The 22,051-nt window shown below is 41.9% G+C and overlaps 1 protein-coding gene across 10 annotated transcripts in view; it reads right to left on the bottom strand.

Moving 5' to 3' along the window:
• Nucleotides 1–12,013: 12,013 nt before the first annotated feature.
• LOC124037768 (ELAV-like protein 4) overlaps nucleotides 12,014–22,051 on the bottom strand; it is an 82,415-nt gene continuing 72,377 nt past the window's right edge. For 5 of the 10 annotated variants that reach the window (XM_046352790.1, XM_046352793.1, XM_046352791.1 and 2 more), the window contains one exon: nucleotides 12,014–15,501. In XM_046352790.1, coding sequence (XP_046208746.1) covers nucleotides 15,174–15,501 — 328 coding nt within the window. In that variant the 3' untranslated portion in view covers nucleotides 12,014–15,173. The remainder of the gene's footprint in view (nucleotides 15,502–22,051) is intronic. The other 5 variants (XM_046352796.1, XM_046352798.1, XM_046352797.1 and 2 more) reach the window with 2 other exon arrangements.

Raw genomic sequence — 22,051 nt, 5'->3', positions numbered from 1 at the left:
CAATTTCATTAACATAATAACACATTATATATGCCAAGCCCTCAGGCATAGTTATAACAGCGATATCTGCTTTGTTCAGAATCACTAGAAACAGCAGACAAGGGGATCCACTTTCTCCTTTACCAGGCAATTCGTCAATCGAAGGAAATAACACCAATTTCCCTCAAATCTACTGACTACTTAATCTCATTATGCACAGATGATATTTTACTATAGCTAGACAATGTATCTCAATTGCTCCCAAACTCATTGAAGATCATATATACATTCAGCTTAATCGCAACCAAATCAGTCTTACTGCACCAAAGACCCCAATGGAGGACTCCAGCTCTGCTTATCTCTGCTTGTGCAATTGTTTTCCATTTTAAATATTTGGTATTAGATATATTTCCTTCCTTGGATAAAACCATTGCCAGAAACAGAACTCTCAAATCACTTAAATCTGACCTCAGAAGATGGAATAAAAAGCCCAGTTTCTTTAACTGGCAGCATATTTATAGTCAAAATGAATATATTGCCACAGCTTAATTTCTGTAGGTAAATGCCTCCCATGGCTCCCCCTTCTGATTATTGGGATAAAATTCATAGAGCAGTTAAAAAATGAATATAGCAAGTTAAGTGACACCGGATAAAATGAACAAACTTACAAAGAGGGAAAGATGTAGGAAGACTATCCATAACAAACTTACAAAGAGGGAAAGATAAAGGAGGACTATCCATGAACAAACTTACAAAGAGGGAAAGATGTAGGAGGACTATCCATAACAAACTTTGAATTGTATTTCCAGGCACTAGCATTTTCCCCTTCCTAAATTGATTTAGAAATGATTCTTCTGCCCCCTGGCTGAGTATAGAGAGAAATGTTGGCTGGGTGGGGTTGGGGGAATGGGATGGGAGGGTGGGGCTGGAGCCCACTTCTTTTTTTGTTTTCAATTCCTGTATATATTTAATTATTATTACTTAAGCCTAAAAATATGATCAAAATTCTAAATACTTTGTGGTTATCTACCTTTTAGTAATGATTTTTTCTTCTTCCTCTGATTGGCAGCCCACAGGTACAATGTGTGAAATAATGAATTGAAAATATGTTTTTTATTTTATTTCACCTTTATTTAACCAGGTAGACCAGTTGAGAACAAGTTCTCATTTGCAACTGCGACCTGGCCAAGATAAAGCAAAGCAGTGCGACACAAACAACAACACAGAGTTACACATGGAATAAACAAACATACAGTCAATAACACAATAGAAAAAGTTTATATACAGTGTGTGCAAATGAGGTAAGATAAGGAAGGTAAGGAAATAAATAGGCCATAGTGGTGAAATAATTACAATTGAGCAATTTAACACTGGAGTGATAGATGTGCAAAAGATGAATGTGCAAGTGGAGATACTGGGGTGCAAAGGAGCAAAAATAAAACAAATAAATAACAGTATGGGGATGAGGTAGATGGATGGGCTATTTACAGATGGGCTATGTACAGGTGCAGTGATTTGTGAGGTGCTCTGACAGCTGGTGCTTAAAGTTAGTGAGGGAGATATGAGTCTCCAGGTTCAGTGATTTTTGCAGTTCGTTCCAGTCATTGGCAGCAGAGACCCAGAAGGAAAGGCGGCCGAAGGAGGAATTGGCTTTGGGAGTGACCAGTGAAATATACCTGCTGGAGCGTGTGCTACGGGTGGGTGCTGCTATGTTGACCAGTGAGCTGAGATAAAGCGAGACTTTACCTAGCAAAGACTTATAGATGACCTGGAGCCAGTGGTTTTGGCGACGAATATGAAGCGAGGGCCAGCCAACGAGAGCATACAGGTCGCAGTGGTGGGTAGTATTTGGGGCTTTGGTGACTAAACAGATGGCACTGTGATAGACTGCATCCAATTTGCTGAGTAGAGTGTTGGAGGCTATTTTGTAAATTACATCGCCGAAGTCAAGGATCGGCAGGATAGTCAGTTTTACGAGGGTATGTTTGGCAGCATGAGTGAAGGATGCTTTGTTGCAAAATAGGAAGCCGATTCTAGATTTAATTTTGGATTGGAGATGCTTAATGTGAGTCTAGAAGGAGAGTTTACAGTCTAACTAGCTTTGACTTTGTAGTTGTCCACATATTCCAAGTCAGAACCATCCAGAGTAATGAAGCTGGACAGGCGGGCAGGTGCGGGCAGCGATCGGTTGAAGAACATGCATTTAGTTTTACTTGCATTTAAGAGCAGTTGGAAGCCACTGAAGGAGAGTTGTATGGCATTGAAGCTCGTTTGGGGTTAGTTAACACAGTGTCAAAAGAAGGGCCAGAAGTGTACAGAACGGTGTTGTCTGCATGGAGGTGGATCACAGAATCACCAGCAGCAAGAGCGACATCATTGATGTATACAGAGAAAATAGTTGTCCAGAGATTTGAACCCTGTGGCACCCCCATAGAGACAACAGGACAACAGGCCTTCCGATTTGACACACTGAACTCTGTCTGAGAAGTATGAAGGAATATGAATTGAAATATTGTACCTCTAACCACCCAAAACAAAAAATGACAGAACAAACAAACATGTGTGTCACAAAAAAAACTATTTTGCCTCATTAACCTGGGCACAGTGGCCATGCAAAGCCCTCCTCCCTCCCTATTTCCTATTCAACTTTGAAGCTTCCTGCATATTTTGCTGCTGAACCAACCTATAGACGCGAGGCAGAATGAAAGCGATGAGCTGAAGGGGGGGGGGGGGGGGGCAACGCCTATTCCCCCTACATACAAAATTCTCGCTCAGTAGTTTATTTAAAAATGACTGGAACTCTATTTTTTTGTTGCTTTCGAGGTCCCTTGATGAAGTGAGGCCTGAGGCAATTGTCTGTTCTACGCCACTGGCCAGGTGTTAAAACACAGTGAACAGGAGGGGTGAAACCTCTGACAGGAAGGCCTGTGTACTGTGTGCTACATCAGACTGTAGCTAGTCACAGATCACTAAATCCTGTCAACTTCCACTAGAACTTGCTGTCCATTCCCCTGTTGAACTCTCTATTTTAATCATTTGAAATACAGCATGAAGTCAGTGGATCACGGTATATCTGTTTCAAGGGTTCATTATCACTGATATTCTCCTCAGCATTTGAGGAGAGGGCAGGATTATGGCACACATATTTCAAGGTTTGTTAAATCCTCTTTTCATGACCACCACTTTAAATGAGTCTGTTCTGAAACCTAATTGGCCTCAGGGAGTTAGAACCAAGGCAAGCGCATATTTGACTCTAACCTGTCTCAACCCTGGTCAAAAGTTCAGTGTGCACATGTATGGTTCAGATATCCAATGAGACATACCACACTGACTATACCATATTGTTGAAAAATGATCCGCATGGTTATATCCATCATGTCATGAAAGTCAGGAATTAATATGTCTTTACTGGCTGTACAATAATTCCATAATATCCTCTGAATTGGTCATCTTCCAGCTGGTCAGGAGTGTATGTTCAGCAGGGTTGCCATTTGGTTGCTCTCTTTGAGCTTGTGGTATTGTAAAGCAAGTATTTGTTGTGGGAACCAAAGAGAGACAAGTCATGTTTTGAAAGCAGGGTATGTGAAAGATATGGCTAGTGTGTATGCCGACAGATGTATGTGGCAATAGTTTGTCATTGTCTGACTATAAATGCGAGCCTGGCATTGGGCTGTGTCCCAGTCTGTTGTTGGAATGCGTAGCAAGGATTCTAGGGACATTGGAATTAGATGATTGGCTTTGGAACATGTGTGACAGATGGTTGGAAGCTGTGGTTGCTGAGTTGAGATACTCACAGATCTACGGACAGTTTCTGTCCACAGCCACAGCTTTGGGAAAGGATAGATTAAATTGATGATGGATCTACTGGCAGATGATGAGCTATATTTTTCATAATATCTGACTTTTTTTTCTTCGAAAATTGTAAATTGTAAATGTTTTATCTATGTATTCTGTATGTATTCTGTATAACGTGGAGCATCTCAGGATCTTAGATGTACCTACATGCCCAATTTGGATGTCTGTTCCACTTGACCAATCAGATCAGCTCTGAAAAAGCACTGATGTGAAAATCGAATCAAATATTATTTGTCACATTCACATGGTTAGCAGATGTTAATGCGAGTGTAGCGAAATGCGTGTGCTTCTAGTTCCGACCATGCAGTAATATCTAACAAGTAATCTAACCTAACAATTTCACAACAACTACCTTATACACACAAGTGTAAAGGAATGAATAAGAATATGTACATAAAAATATATGAATGAGTGATGGCTGAACGGCATAGGTAAGGTGCAGTAGATGCTATAGAGTACAGTATATACATATGAGATTAGTAATGTAGGGCATGTAAACATTATATAAAGTGGCATTGTTTAAGTGGCTAGTGATACATTTATTACATACATTTTTTCTTTATTAAAGTGGCTAGAGATGAGTCAGTATGTTGGCAGCAGCCACTCACTGTTAGTGATGACTGTTTAACAGTCTGATGGCCTTGAGATAGAAGCTGTTCTTCAGTCTCTCTGTCCCCACTTTGATGCACCTGTACTGGCCTCGCCTTCTGGATGATAGCGGGGTGAACAGGCAGTGGCTCGGGTGGTTGTTGTCCTTGATGATCTTTTTGGCCTTCCTGTGACATCGGGTGGTGTAGGTGTCCTGGAGGGCAGGTAATTTGCCCCCGGAGATGCGTTGTGCATCTGATGTGATTGGTCAAAAGACAAATTAGGGGAAAAAATAACAGAATTGGGCTGCATGTCTAAATGCAGCCATAATGTTTCGTGTTATTGTAGGAAGGAATAACAGCCAAATTTCAAAAAAGAGAAAGAATCCAGCATGTGCGCTGCCTGGTGCCAGTGTCAGTGTGAGGGGCTTTAGCAGAGGCCTGAAGCTGAGAACAAAACACAGTGGAGTCCTGCCGTCTGTCTCTAAACAAACAGGCAGTATTGGGCACCCAGTGCTCCTGCCAGCTCCCTCCACCATACCGCCACGCAGCCCGAAGACGTCTGCTGCCTGGGGAGTTGACAGAGGGGCAAGGAGAGGGGTGCAGCCACACTGCCATATGGATTTCGATTTGGGGGAGAAAAAACGAATGCCAAAACGTGTCTCCTACTGAGGCAGCTTCATGCTTTCCTTTAGTAGCTTTGCTCTCTATCACACCAGAGAAGGATGCTGACATTCTCACGACGTAACAAATGTGAAAATGGCGTGTGAAAATGTTGCCGGAAGAAATGGCAGCAGTTTTACGGGCTCCCAACCAATTATGCTATTATGTGGGTTTTTTCGCGTTATTCGTAATTTACGTTGTACATAATGTTTCTGCAGTCGTATCTTACGGCAAAAAATACTCTCACTCATATCACTCACTCATTTGGAAGAGACGCAGGTACAGATGACACAGCGAGGTACCTCGTAAGGATCTGCAGAAGGCTAGTGGGAAAGCTGGCGTTACCGTCAATATTACTCGCCAACGTACAATCATTGGACAATAAATTAGACGAGGTACGATCCTCGAATATACTACCAATGGGACATCAAAAACTGTAAAATCGTATGTTTCACGGAATCGTGGCTGAATGATGACATGGAGATTCAGCTTGCGGGATATACACTGCATTGGCAAGACAGAGCAGCACACTCCGGTAAGGGGGGGGGGGTCTATGCATATTTGTAAACAACAGTTAGTGCACAAAATCTAAGGAAGTCTCTAGATTTTGCTCGCCTGAAGTAGAGTATATTGTGATAAAATACAGACCACACTATTTGCCTAGAGAGTTTTCAGCTATACTTTTCGTGGCTGTTCATTTACCACCACAGAAGGATCCTGCCACTAAGACCGCACTCAGTCAGCTGTATAAGGAAATAAGCAAACAGGAAACCGCTCACCCAGAGGTGGTGCTGCTAGTGGCCGGAGACTTTAATGCAGGGAAACTTATATCAGTTCTACCTCATTTCTATGAACATATTAAATGTGCAACCAGAGGGAATTAAAAAAATATTTTACTAGGCAAGTCAGTTAAGAACAAATTCTTATGACGGCCCAGGAACAGTGGGTTAACTGCCTTGTTCAGGGGCAGAATTACATATTTTTACCTTGTCAGCTCTGGGATTCAATCTTGTAACCTTCTGGTTACTAGTCCAACACACTGGTTACTAGTCCACACACACACCTCTAGGCTACCTGCCACCCCTGTACTCCACACCGGTACTCTCCGCCCTTCATTTGGTAAGTCCGACCACAATTCTATCCTCCTGATTCCTGCTGACAAGCAAAAATTAAAGCAGGAAGCACCAGTGACTCTTTCTATAAAAAAGTGGTCAGATGAAGCAGATGCTAAACTACAGGACTGTTTTGCTACCACAGACTGGAACATGTTCCGGGATTCTTCCGATGGCATTGAGGAATACACTACATCAGCCACAGGCTTTATCAATAAGTGCATCGAGGACGTCGTCCCCACAGTAACTGTACGTACATACCCCACCCAGAAGCCATGGATTACAGGCAACATTCACACTGAGCTAAAGGGTAGAGCTGACGCTTTCAATGTGCGGGACTCTAACCCGGAAGCTTATAAGAAATCCTGCTATGCCCTCCGACGAAACATCAAACAGGCAAAGCATCAATACAGGGCTAAGATTGAATCATACTACACCGGCTCCGACGCTCGTCTAATGTGGCAGTGCTTGCAAACTATTACAGACTACAAAGGGAAGCACAGCCGCAAGCTGCCCAGTGACACGAGCCAACCAGACGAGCTAAATCACTTCTATGCTCCCTTCGAAGCAAGCGACACTGAGGCATGCGTGAGAGCATCAGCTGTTCCAGGTGACTGTGTGATCACGCACTCCATAGCCGACGTGAGTAAGACCTTTGAACAGGTCAACATTCACAAGGCTGTGGCGCCAGATGGATTACCAGGACGTGTGCTCTGGGCATGTGCTGACCAAATGGCAGGTGTCTTCACTGACATTTTTAACATGTCCCTGATTGAGTCTGTAATACCAACATGTTTCAAGCAGACCACCATAGTCCCTGTGCCCAAGTACACGAAGGCTCACGTCCATAGCCATGAAGTGCTTTGAAAGGCTGGTAATGGCTCACATCAACACCATTATCCCAGAAACCCTAGACCCACTCCAATTTGCATACTGCCCAAACAGATCCACAGATGATGCAATCTCTATTACACTCCACACTGCCCTTTCCCACCTGGACAAAGGAACACCTATGTGAGAATGCTATTCATTGACTACAGCTCAGCGTTCAACACCATAGTACCTTCAAAGCTCATCACTAAGCTTAGGATCCTGGGACTAAAAACCTCCCTCTGCAACTGGATCCTGGACTTCCTGACGGGCTGCCCCCAGGTGGTGAGTGTAGGTAGCAACACATCTGCCATGCTGATCCTCAACACTGGAGCCCCTCTGGGGTGTGTGCTCAGTCCCCTCCTGTACTCCTTGTTCACCCACGACTGCATGGCCAGGCACGACTCAAACACCATCATTTGCTGACAACACAACAGTGGTAGGCCTGATCACCGACAACAATGAGACAGCCGATAGGGAGGAGGTCAGAGACCTGGCCGGGTGGTGCCAGAATAACAACCTATCTCTCAACGTAACCAAGACTAAGGAGATGATTGTGGACAGGAAAAGAAGGTCCAAGCACGCCCCCTTTCTCATTGATGGGGCTGTAGTGTTGCAGATTGAGAGCTTCAAGTTCCTTGGTGTCCACATAACCAACAAACTAGAGAGGGCACGGAAAAGCCAATTCCCAATCAGGAAACTAAAAAGATTTGGCATGGATCCTCAAAAGGTTCTACAGCTGCAACATCAAGAGCATCCTGACTGGTTGCATCACTTTTATTTATTTTACCTTTATTTAACTAGAAAAGTCAGTTAAGAACAAATTCTTATTTTCAATGACAGCCTAGGAACAGTCGGTTAACTGCCTGTTCAGGGGCAGAATGACAGATTTGTACATTGTCAGCTCAGGGATTTGAACATGCAACCTTCCGGTTACTAGTCCTATGCTCTAACCACTAGGCTACCCTGCCACCCCTGCCGCCCCACTGCCTGGTACGGCAATTACTCGGCCTCCGACCGCAAGGCACTCCAGAGGATAGTGCTTACGGCCCTGTACATCACTGGGGCGAAACTGCCTGCCATCCAGGACCTCTACACCAGGCGGTGTCAGAAGAAGGCCCAAAAAATTGTCAAAGACCCCAGCCACCCTAGTCATAGACTGTTCTCTCTACTACTGCATGGCAAGCGGTACCGGAGTGCCAAGTCTAGGACAAAAAGGCTTCTCAACAGTTGTTACCCCCAAGCCATAAGACTCCTGAACAGGTAATCAAATGGCTACCTGGACTATTTGCATTGTGTGACCTTCTTTTACGCTACTGCTACTCTCTGTTTATCATATACGCATAGTTACTTTAACCATATCTACATGTACATACTACCTCAATCAGCATGACCAACTGGTGCCTGTATGTAGCCTCGCTACTGTATATAGCCTCGCTACTGTATACAGCCTCGCTACTGTTATTTTTCACTGTCTTTCACTGTTGTTTTTATTTCCTTACTTACAATAGGTATATTGTTCACCTAATACCTTTTTTTGCACTGTTGGTTAGAGCCTGTAAGTAAGCATTTCACTGTAAGGTCTACCTACACCTGTTGAATTCGGCGCATGTGACAAATAAACTTTGATTTGATGTGCTCAGAGGTTTATAAAAATGGAGAGTCATGATTATATGACACCACCACCTATCAGAAGAGAAGCCTTAGGGGATGAGGGATATCCAGGGAACATACAGTATCACCACAATGCCTTTGTTCTCATTACAACTTAGAACTAGTTTGTTCAAGAAACGGTTTAGTACTGTTTGTAAACGTAAAGGCCATGTTGCAAGTCAAATTTGCCAATATTAGTAGAATATACACCCCTTGTTGGAGGAAATATATATTTATATTTTTTATTCACCGGGCTGATAAAGAAAGAAATGTGTGAAGCGCGTACGCTAGTAAGCAATGTCCCCCCCCCCAAGTGCATGAGATTTTGCCTGTGATGTTCGTTCAGGTGAAGACTCTGGTGCTGACTGGGACGACATCTGTGAAGACACCGGCTACAAAAAAGTTGCTTTTTCTCCTGGGCCTGAAGTCCTAGAATAAAACTAAAAGGATCTGCTTGAAGGCTATCATCTCTTGTATATGTGTACATTATTTTTGTTAGTAAAAGGCATGCACTTGTGAGCTGGTTTTCTAACTTATTCATCCTACTTTACTAGCAACTGGCAAGCTTTATCAGATGCAAAGGGTAAAAAATATATTTGCTAAGATAGCCATCTAATTGTTGATAAAAAAATATCATTATCTATCTAGCTGGGTAGATTTAAACTGCTGGGGGAAAGTTAGCTAGCGTTACCTAACCCCCACCATCAGTCTGAGTTCACCACCGTAGCTAGCTAAGTGGACTGTATCTAGGTTTCTAGAAAATAACAACTATATATTTGCTAGCTACGGTATAATACTGACAATTGTGAACACTTTTAATCAAACTAGTTAATTCCCCTGCTCGTTTATTGTTGCACTGGTGAGCGAAAAAATGACAAGAAAAATGCCCCTCTAGACTTCACTGCAAGTACGCTAATTTTGGTATAATATGGTTGAATAGGCTTATTCAAATTTACATTAGTGTTTCATTAGTTAACTAAGTTACTGACTAACTAGGCTAATTCTTATTCATGTTTTTGGTGTTGTTGCATTTCCAATGAAGAGAGTTAGATCACTAGAAAGTAGCATGCACTCAGACCAGAGCCCGTATTCACATTGCATTTCAGAGTCAAAGTACTGGTTTTAGGATCAGATTGGCCTTTTATATCACAATGAAGGATTACATTGACAAGGGGGAGCTGATCCTAGATCACTATTCCTACCCGGAAGACGCTTTGTGAATACGGGCGGTGGAGAAAGCTGTTGCTCAAAAAATCATAAGCTCTGTGTATTTGTCTGTTTAAATTGAAGTTATCACAGAAGTTAGTCCAAATTTGAAAACCAACATGACAAACATGATATGAAAAAGTGCATCGTTAGACATTTTGTTTGCCCTCCATCTAACTAAACATAGAATCAGCATTTTTAGGCAAAGGTTTTTAAGAGCCACGTTACTAACGAAGACACTTGGAAACACCCTGGCCACTAAATGTACATAGTAAGAAGGTTCTAACAATGATCTTAACAGTGTGAAGGCTCTGGGAAACGAGGCCCAGATTATTCCATCAGTAGGCTAAAGGCAGAGACTGAGGGCAGCTTTTAAGGGGACTCTAGAGCAGTGGACCAGAGTGACTCATGTTTTCAGAACCCGGCCTTGATGGGATTCCTGCCTCATTAAACCACTAACAACTGGAAAACACAAGGCTGTCTGGACAGCGCTGCTTACATCCATAATCTGCTCAGAAGCCATAATGGCCTTTGTTTTTATTTAAAAGATTATTGTTGCTGGAAAGTGGCATGGCCAGACTTTTGCATTTAGGGCCCCGGGGCACCAACCTTTTTTGGGGAATCATCTATCTTACTATATTTCAACACATTTTGCCATGGTGCAGAGAAAAAAACAATGGTTTATTAGCTCATCTCGTGCTTTTTTTCCACATTTTGCCATCAGGCGGAGAGAAAATGTGTAGTTTAAAACCATTTCCTGCTATTCTATTTTTTCCCACATGAGACTAAGAGAACATTTAGCAGTTTTGAAGCGAATTCCCTGCAATTCTAAGCATTTAACTATCATATGCTATCTGGGAGCCCGATCGGTTATCCAGCCCTGAAGGTTGAGCTATATTTCTGTAGTTTGTACATCAGTGTCAAACAATGTGAGCTGTGTTTTTTTATTTCACCTTTATTTAACCAGGTAGGCAAGTTGAGAACAAGTACTCATTTACAATTGTGATCATCTCTGATGTTAAAATACTTTAGCAGGTATGCAAGGGGCACTATTATTTCACAAGTGCACTTCTCCACGTGCAACCTGACTGGGTATTATATAACTGTCTCAGACATTGAATTAATCCATGTATTTTATTACTATATCAATATACTGTATTTCATGGTATTCAAAATGCCAGGGTTTCGAGTGTTTGAGAAAGAGACGAAGCAGTCATGAATTATGATAGTGACATTTTATATTGAGCCGTGAATAATTCTCTATGAAATCTATATTGAAATAGATATTTTGTATAACCAAGGCAGGAGTTATGTGAAGCTTTACTGATACATCACTCTGGATCTGCAGGATCTAGCTTCTAATCCTACATGATTCTGCTTCTAAAAGGTGAGTGTTGATAATGTAATAACGCCATTTACGAGAAGAAACAACAAAGCTCTTCAACACCTCATTTTATTGTCCCAACATTCAAAAGTACAAATAATTCAAACACAACAGTTTTATGAGAAAAAAAATAACATTTACAGCAAGATTTTTATTTTGTTTCCAGTTTCAGAAATTACCTAAACTAGCAAGGATAACATGAAGTCATTCATCGCAGTAATTGGATTAAGAATACTAAGAATAACAGCAATAATAATAATAATAACAATAATCAATAATCGATAAGTGATAGCATAAGTAAGAGGGACCAGTAAAGGCCCTGTGAACTTTTTTCTTATTTTTTGTCTTTAAAGATAGTTAATAGATTTTCAGATAGTAAACAAACACATTTGAGGAGAAAATAAAAAATGACAAGAGCCTTGTTCCTCTCTTTACCTTCCCTCCTACACTACTGGCTGTTGATTTCCTATTGGCAGGCTGCCACTATAAGGCGCTACAGGGGATGGTGTGAGCCATAGGGGTTGGACATAGACCGAGGTGACACAGCCCCATGTTTCAAACACCCTTACAAACACACACACACACACACACACACACACACACACACACACACACACACACACACACACACACACACACACACACACACACACACACACACACACACACACACACACACACACACACACACACACACACACACACACACACACACACACACACACACACACACACACACACACACACACACACACACACACACACACACACACACACACACACACACACACACACACACACACACACACACATGAACACACTGACGCACAAGAGGGTCTAGACAGAACACAGGCACACATCATAAGAGTTTAAAAGACATAGGAAATATGTTCACACATCAGAACGACATTCTACTGGGGTTGTTGCATAATTCAAGCTCCCAACAGCTCTGGAGCATGAAAAGGGGTCTGTTGGTGTTCTGAGGTCAGAACCGTATAGTGGTTGGATGATGTCAGATGGGCTGCCTAAGACGTGGTTTATGAGAGAGTATGTATATGCATGTCAAAGTGTTTATAATGTCCCTACACCTCATGTTTTCTGGTTCAACAAAATCCAATTCAGTACTTCTGGAACCATTCCCGACCTTTACCTTTCAAAATATATATAATATTATAGTATATAAAATATAGAATGGGTACAATCCATGAAATACCTTCAGTCTTTTTAAATTGCAACAACTGCCATAAGTACAGTTAGTGTGCAATGTTCAAGATCTCTTTAAAGAGATGTTCTTATGTAACTTTCAAACATGATGATTCTCTAAAAATAAGTTTTGACTCTTAGGTGAATTGACTGATTACTCAAGTGCAATGAATGACCCTCAAATACAATGGACATTTATTTGCTCATCAAATTCATGTGCCCGAGTTTCCAAAATTGGATGTTATAAAATGTTTGAAAACTGAAAACTATGCTTCAGACCCACATTTTTGCATAAAGTTTCATCACAAAGCGGTAGTGTGGAGAGAGGGTGCGGAGTGGCTTTAAAACGACACAAACTGATCACAGGTTATATTGAACCAGAACAACTGTTATAACATTATATTAAGACTAAACTGTATTGAAAAAGATTTAAAGATTTTGTTTAACAAGACAAGAAAAAAGCAATAGCAAATTTAACTATCAACTAGGTTATGCATAGCGAGTAACTGTTTCTAGTAATAAGGGAAGAGCGTCACCAACCCTCTTGACATTTTTTTTAGTTTTCAACTTTTGGATTTTTTTATATTGTAATTTTGATATATCGGTACAAAGCACAAACGTACTAAAAGTTCTCAGTGCAGTGGACTAACGGAAGAGCCTCTCCCCTAGTCGCTTGGTTCCCTTTTGCTCAGAAACGTCCTCCCTCCCTGTACCAGAATCACGTAAATACACAGACCGAACAAATAAATACCAAAATAAATAAATCATTAATAGAAATAAATAAATAGTTGAAGCAATGAAACAATCAATAAATAATGAATAAATACGTTATTTTATAAGCTTTGTTAAATTACTTTTGCCGCGGTAGTTAACAAAAATGTAATCCAAAACGTTTTTTTTCCCCCCACAAGCGACATGACAACATATTAAACAGGATTCCTCACGAGTTTTCTAAGTAACTGAACCATCACTTCATAAAGTTGTCATATGAAAAAGACAAGCTAAAACAAAAAACAGTGACAACTCATATAGATATAGATATTGTAAAACAAATGTAGACTATATATTATCTATTTGTACACGACAAATAAAGACACCGTTGTAATAGATCCTTTGAGGAAACAAATATCTAGACTAACATAACTAGCTAATTATTATAGAATTTTGACAATGCTTCACACTCAGCAAGTAACCTAAAAGTCAGCAAGCCAAAAGAAAACTGTTTTAAGTGATTCTTACATGGCCCAAAGTCCGTCATCTGGTTTTTCAGCAAGGAATAATCTAACCAGATGGGGCCAACAATAAAAATAAAAAAAGAACAGCAGCTCAATTCAATGTCAGCATCAAAGTATTTTTTTCCTCTAAACAACACATAGAACAACAAACTTGGATATTTAAGATACGTGAATCATGTAATATAGCACCTACTGTTGATCGCTAAAGGACGTTCTTTTCAAATTCCACAAAATGATAGCAAAGAAATCAATAGATAATGTAGGTTTTCTAAATGGATAGATGTGTATATAGTCATTACTGATATCCCATAGACTGACAAAAAGAAAACAAGTGGACAATGCTTCTTGCTTTGGGCTCCGGACTGTGAGGATGGTTAGGCCTTGAAAGACCTCTTTCCCTTCCCTTTTGGGTATCGCTGTTGAATAATTACGCACTATGAAAAATTACGAAGATCATCTGCCTCAATTTGCATCCCATGACAAAACCTTCCATCTACAAAATCATCGCCAATCAATTTCTCCTAAAAACAAACAATCTTTGATCCTAAAAAGTACCACTGCAGAACGAACAAGACAAGGTGGCGCACATCCCTCCCCCCACCCTCTAATTAGCCAGTCAAAATATTTTTCTATTTTTTCAAATCCAGATTCTTGTAAAAATTCTTCAATAATTCTTATTTTAATTATCATATTATAAAAATAGATTTTCTTCTCTTTATTTTTTATTTTTCTAAATGCATTTTCAAGCAAAGAGATTTTCTCTTTGGCAATTGTGTTTTTTAAATCACTTAACGTGTCACCAGGAAAGCTAACCCATCCCCTCCCTCTCCCGATCTCCCAAACCCCAGTGAGGAAAGACATGTTTTGTTTGCAATACAAAACATTATTTTTTTATATAATTTTTTTCTGCATCAGAGAAAACAGGATTGTGTAATCCCTTAGAATTTATAGGGGTTTTTAATATACACAACAAATGAATGAATGGTCACCAATTTAAAAAAGAGCCCCTTCCCTTCTTCTGTCAGGGAGGCATAATTCTAACGACAGTGGATCCGGATTTAAAAAAGAAAGAAATCCTGAATCAAGAACAAGAAAGTTCAATCTAAAAAGGATATTCTCTTCTTTGAAATAAGGGGACTGGTTTTGCTACTGTTTACATAGAAGAGAAAATCATTTAACAATCACAAGAACAGAAAGGATATACAACAGGAATCCTGTATTATCACAGGGATTCCCAAATTATGGAGATTTTTATCTTTCATTTTGTAATACTTAGGCAACATTGGCTTATAGGTCCAAAGCTATATTATAAGCCGTTTCTAGTTCTTTTTTGTTTGTTTGTTTGCTGTGTTCCTGTTGGAGAGTTGCTGTGTTGGGCGACTATAAGGGTGATGGTGGTGACAGGGGATTTGGAGTGAGGAGGGGTTCAGGACTTGTGGGTCTTGTTGGTCTTGAATGAGACTTGCAAGACGCGGTCGCCCAACCGGTACCCATTAAGACTGGCGATGGCCATAGCCGCCTCGTCGTAGTTCGTCATGGTGACGAAGCCGAAGCCCTTGCACTTATTGGTGTTGAAGTCGCGGATGACCTTGACGTTGTTGACCGCTCCGAAGGGCCCAAACAGCTGCCACAGGACACTCTCGTCAGAGTCTGGAGACAGGTTGTAGACAAAGATGCACCAGCCAGTTCCTGTGTGGCCAGGGATGTTCATGCCCACCAGGCTCGTCATGCTGTCAATGGTGATAGGAGAAAACCTGCACCACAAGATAGACAGGGAGAGAAATAGGGAGGGAGATAAAGAGCACAATGTTAAGTGAAACAAATGTCAAATTGAGAGAAATAGGAAACCCACTGCATGTGCATGGATTTGCAAGCTCTGAGCTTGTAGGACAAGCCATTTCCCTATACACTCAAGTTCCCCTCCAAGTGTCCAAAGTGAAACCAAACTCAAGCATCTACTGTATTGGTTTTAAGTCTTTATAACTACCTCCAACCAGCCCTCAGTACATACAGTGCCAACCAACAGCTCTAGCCTTCCTATCCATCCAACATGTATTATTACCAGTGTTATCCAGTGCACAATGCACTGTGGTTATGTCTGTCTGTGTACAGTATCCTCCTGCTAGACTATCTCCCCTCTATCGCTCCTCGCTATTGACTGAGCGGCTTCTTCTCAAGGCTGACTGCTCTGCGGGGGCCTGCTGGGAAATGTCTCCAGCAGCAGCATACGAGGGAGAGAGGCACAAGGGAAGCTTTTCTCCTTCTGTCTCCCTGAGTGCCTCTATTGGGGACTAAATTGCAGGAACTTGCTGAATTAAAACATTTTTCAATTCATCAGATATTGAGTATGCAACCAAGTAAATCTGCTCTTATTCGCCCTGTAATCTTTTCCCTTTTTGCAATACAGAGATTTGAATGCTCAGTTGACTTCACTTACTGCCTTTCTGCTTAAAGGAAATTGCCACTTTAAATAAAAGTTCAATTGTATAAAAGGTTAATTTCTTATGCCACCTCTGTAGGAATGACTATAAGCATTATTGGGTATGCTTTAATTGAGATTTCCGCTTTACTGCAGCTGCCTCAGAGAAGCCTCCTCCTTATTCAGGAAGGAGAAAACCAAATGGAAAATGGAAGCCCTTTACAGCCCAGTACCAGTAGCAATACGAACAAAGTGCAGCGGTCTAAGGCACTGCATCTCAGTGCTTGAGGTGTCACTACAGACACCCTAGTTCAATTCCAGGCTGTATCACAACTGGCTGTGATTGGGTGTCCCCTAGGGTGGTGCACAATTGGCCCAGTGTTGTCTGGGCTTGGCCGGTCATTATCTTGTAAATAAGAATTTGAACTTAACTGCCAAGTTAAATAAATATAAAATAATATATATATTTTTAAAATCCATCACCCTGTCTCAAATGAATATTTTTAACAGCAAGTCTTCCCTTCACTAGAGATCTAAAAACATACAGTTATGAATATAACCACTGTCCCCTGAAGGAGGGAACGGGGTATAACATACCTATGGGCAGTCAACAACAAATCATACTCACCTGAAAACTGAAATCATGCCCAACTGGCCAATGGATGCCAAGCCCGCCCTCAGAAACCCCGCCTTCCTGGCTATAATACAGGGGCCCGCATTAATTTCCTCAATTCAGTAATGCTCTTTAGTGATCCCAAACCCCTTGACGACGCGATGCCAAAATACAGTAGCAGTCAAAAGTTTGGACACAACTACTCATTCCAGGGGTTTTCTTTATTTGTACTATTTTCTACATTGTATAATAATAGTGAAGAGTCAATGATGCTTTACCCTGGTCTCCTAAAACGTATTTTGGCTCGCATGTCATACTACAGGGTATAGAGACAAAAACCGTACCTGTACCATTACACTGGGTCCACTTAGTGTCAGACTTGGTATCAGGACGTTTCCGTGTTGGTGTAGAGTCCACACTGCCAGTAAAAGGAGTCACATTACTACTAGGGAACTATATTGCTGGTGGTAACGTCACTCTTGTGTTAGAAGTAGTAGACAACCCAGAAATCAAAACTGCAGATGATAAATTGGTTCAAGCATTTCCACCTTTTCCCTGCTTGTGTGTTGAGGGTACAATCTCGCAAGCTGGGAGATGTGGTGGATTTGTCTAGTTCCATTTTTGAGAATGTTGAGGTAGAAGACAATAAACCGAGTATTCCTGCTGCAGGGCCGACAGTTTTTACCCCCGTAAAAACTAAGGCAAAGGAAAGCGAAATCGTGTCCCAATTACATGTTATTCTTTTGTCTGTCACCCCCGAGAAGGTGATTGAATGTCAAAAAGGAGACACCAGTCTTCACAAGTGTTTTGCATCGGTAATTTCCACTGAGGAAGCTAAAACTAAGGAGACTGCCTACTTTATGGAAGCAGGAGTTTTGATGCATAAATGGGCAGCTCATGACACCGTTAATGACTGGAGTGAAGTGTGTCAAGTGGTTGTTCCTACACCGTTCTGACAGCATATGCTCTCACTCGCCAATGACCAGGCGCGGTCCGGATATTTGGGGATCACGAAGACTTATAACCGAGTACTTCAACTTTTTTTCTGGCCAGGTTTGAAGTCTGACTTGGTCCAATTTTGTAAAACATGTCATGTATGTCAACTCACTGGGAAAGTGATTCAAACAGTTCCTTGTGCGCCGCTCTGCCCGATTCCTGTGGTGGGGGAACCGTTTGAATGAGTGATAATCGATTGTGTAGGCCCGTTGCCGAAAACCAGGTCAGTTAACCAGTTCTTACTAATAATAATGTGCAGTGCTACTCGATACCCAGAGGCTATCCCTCTCAGTACTATAACGGCTAAGACTGTGGTGAAGGCACTAGTGAAGTTCTTCTCTAGGTTTGGACTCCCTAAAGTAATCCAAACTGATCAGGGAACCAACTTTATGTCATAACTGTTCTCAAATGTGTTAAAGACACTGTGTATTTCCCATCAGTATCATCCGGAGAGTCAAGGGGCCCTTGAACGCTGGCATCAGATGCTAAAGGCGATGCTATGCAAGTATTGCATGGATACCAGTACTAATTGGCATGAGGGCGTGCCCTTTGTCCTATTTGCTATCAGGGAAACAATACAAGAGTCCTTAGGGTTCAGCCCTGCAGACCTTGTGTTTGGACACACCCCACAGAGTCCGCTAAAAGTTTTTAAGGAGCACATACTATCTCCTACACCCAGTAGCGCCGCTAAAAATGTGTTCGATTATGTCAGTAAGATGCGGGAGAGGCTGCACGTTTGTGCGTTAGTCTTAGTTTTGTTGCCAATCCCTGGCTCATCTCTGTCGGCACGTTTTTCTGGGCCATATCTTGTGGAAAATAAACTCAGTGACACCAATTATGTGATAAAGACCATAGGCATTCTTCCCGTGTGTGTCATGTTAACAGAACAGGATAAGGAGGACGGGTTGGGTTAATGTGAAGAAAAGGGAAGTAATGAAAAGTGCGGTAGCTTATTTATTACAGAATGACATGGCAAAACCCAGTAACAGCTCCTGGAGTTCCCCATGTATTCTTGTTCATAAGTCTGATGGCACGTCCTGCTTATGTATGGACTATCATCGCGTAAATGCAGTTACAAAGACAGATTATTTTCCATTACCTCACTTAGATGACTGCATTGATAGAATTGGTTCTGCTGCTTACGTTAGTAAGTCAGATTTGCTAAAAGGTTATTGGCAGGTGCCTCTGACCTCTCGAGCTTCTGACATCTCACCTTTCGTTACGCCTGATAACTTCGTACAATACACTGTGATGCCCTTTGGAATGTGTAATGCACCTGGTACTTTTCAACTCCTAGTTAACATTGTGTTCGCGGATGTGCCAAATTCTACTGCTTACCTTGACGATGTTGTGATTCATTTGTCTACTTGGTCTGATCATCTCGCCACCTTGAAAAGTGTGTTTCAGCGGTTGGAGAATGCTTATTTAACCCTCAATTTGGCCAAGTGTGAGTTTGGGAAGGCTACTGTGACTTACTTAGGGAAGCAGGTGAGATGAGGTAAAGTGCGCCCAGTAACTGACAAACTGGAAGCAATTGTTACTTTTCCTACCCCCACGACTGGCCGCCAGTTGAGCAGATTCCTGGGGATGGTAGGGTACTATCGTACATTCTGTAAGAATTTTTCGGCGGTAGTAGCTCCCGTTACATCTCTGCTTAGTCCCAAAGTACCATATAAGTGGTCCCAGGACTGTAACTATGCTTTTGAGTCTGACAAAGCACTACTTTGTAGTGCCCAAGTGTTTGCTGACTCCTTAATAAACCTTAATAAATTGGACGTAGATGCTAGTATAGTGGGGGTGTGTGTGGTTCTCTTGCAGGAAGATGAAGAGGGAATGGATTGGTCCGTCAGTTTCTTCTCCCGTAAGTTCAACTCGTGTCCGTCAAAGTACTCCACTATTGAACAAGAGACGCTGGCTTTATTGCTAGCCTTACAGTTCTTTGAGGTATATGTGGGCTCCAGTGCCTTGCCTGTACTGGTCTTCACAGACTATAATCCTTTGGTGTTTTTGAAGCAAATGTACAATCAGAACCGCCGACTTATGCGGTGGGCTCTGATTGTACAAGGATACAATGTAAAGATTCATTATGTGAAGGGTTTGACGAATGTGGTTGCTGACGCTCTATCACGGGTTTAGTAACTGGGGAAGCGTGTTGGGTTTGGGGTGGGCGTGTTACATTCCCAAGTTTCTGTGTTGTTGTGGGTTTGTATGTATGTGTATGTATTTCAGGAAATGGCTTCCTGGATTCCCCCAAGCAACTGATTGGTCGGCCCCATTGCAGATTGGAGCTGACCCCGCCCTCTGACCCCACCCTCTCGTACAGCTGTCTGCTACTTCTGAGGTATGTGGGTGTCAATAGGATGCAGTGTTTTTGATTATTGAAATGGTTTTGTATTATTCTTCCAATTGTTCCCGGGGGGGAAGGGAAGGAACCTTGGGAGTGCTTAGGCAAGAGGCCTGAGGGCATACATATACCCGTAGTATATACTTTGTCTATGCACACTAGGTAAGACCTGGGCAGACCATCCCCTGTATTTTGGTTAGTGCGCCAGGTGGTGCTAGTTAGGTAAGTTGTGGATAGGTAGGAGATGGGGCTCTTTAACTTGAACTTTCTTTGCTTTGGTTCCATTCAGCCCCTTTCCCCAAAATTACTGTGTGAAGGAATAAATTCCCTGTTAATGGTAAAATTCTCTGTTTCAGTCATCCTTACCCACACCTACAGTCACAGACATCCTTACCCGCAACTACAGTCACAGATAAAGGCCAAAGAGAGAGACCACGTTCCCACCGCCTGCTGATGTACGCCAGCGCCATCCTGATGTCCAACCTTACCAACACATGTTGTCCCTCCAACATCGGAAGGGAATGCCTCAGCAATAGCAAAACAGTCAGTAGGTCTTGGTAATTGATATGTAGCGCCCTTTGCGCTGTTAACTAGTAAGCATTCATTCAAACAGCACTTTAGTGCGTTTTGCCAGCAGCTCTTTGCTGTGCTTCAAGCCCATCAACTCCCGACATTAGGCTGGTGTAACCCATGTGAAATGGCTGGATAGTTAGCGGGGTGCGCACTAATAGCGTTTCAAACGTCACTCGCTCTGAGACTTGGAGTAGTTATTCCCCTTGCTCTGCATGGGTAACGCGGGTGGCTGGGTGGATGTGTTCCTGGTTCGAGCCCAGGTAGGGGCGAGGAGAGGGACGGAAGAATACTGTTACACTGGCAATACTAAAGTGCCTATAAGAACATCCAATAATCAAAGGTATATGATATACAAATGCTATAGAGAGAAATTGTCATATAATTCCTATAATAACTACAACCTAAAACTTCTTACCTGGGAATATTGAAAACTCATGTTAAAAGGAACCACTAGCTTTCATATGTTTTCATGTTCTGAGCAAGGAACTTAGACGTTAGCTTTCTTACATGGCACATATTGCACTTTTACTTTCTTCTCCAACACTTTGTTTTTGCATTATTTAAACCAAATTGAACATGTTTCATTATTTATTTGAGGCTAAATTGATTTTATTTATGTATTATATTAAGTTAAAATAAGTGTTAATTCAGTATTGTTGTAATTGTCATTATTACAAAGACTTTTTATTTATTTAAATCGGCCAATTAATCAGTTTCATTTTTTTTGGTCCTCCAATAATCGGTATCGTGGTGAAAAATCATAATCGGTCGACCTCTACTTCAGATCTATGGACGTGAACCAATCGCAGGGATGCGCCGACTGCGAAGTGTGAGCATGAAACCTTGTCCAGGGACGCCATGTTCCATTGCTCTTGGGAACTAAAAAGCACCAGCTGTATCAACCACTCTGTACTTCTGACACAGGGACCAGCCGAAAAGCCTGCTTTGAACAAGGTCCTAGCGTCTCAAGACAGGCCCTAGAACTTTGGGGACCATTGACGTAATGACGCCACGAAAAGGAGGAGGATGCAAAGCCTTGTGACCAATTTCAAAGACCGGGCTTCTACACCCTCAGCCTGGGACATTTTTTCCAGCTGATCTGCTGAGAACTGGCGCTGTTAATTCGGAAGCACCTGCTAGGATTTTCCCCCTTGTTAGCCTCTGGAGCTAAGTAACTCGCCAGCTTTCAATCTATTGGTGGTGTTCAAATGAGACCCGCCACCTCATACCCTCTACATTTCTTAACCCCCAATAACTTGGTAGCACCAGTCTGGCTGAATGAGGGGAATCCCAGGTCGCCTTTAAATCATCAGCAAAATCTTTAAACAGGGGTAAGCAACACTTCACCGCTGCAGGGAC

The sequence above is a fragment of the Oncorhynchus gorbuscha genome, linkage group LG06, assembly GCF_021184085.1.
Source record: "Oncorhynchus gorbuscha isolate QuinsamMale2020 ecotype Even-year linkage group LG06, OgorEven_v1.0, whole genome shotgun sequence".
Lineage (NCBI taxonomy): Eukaryota > Metazoa > Chordata > Actinopteri > Salmoniformes > Salmonidae > Oncorhynchus > Oncorhynchus gorbuscha.
This window is presented reverse-complemented; position numbering and strand designations above follow the sequence as displayed.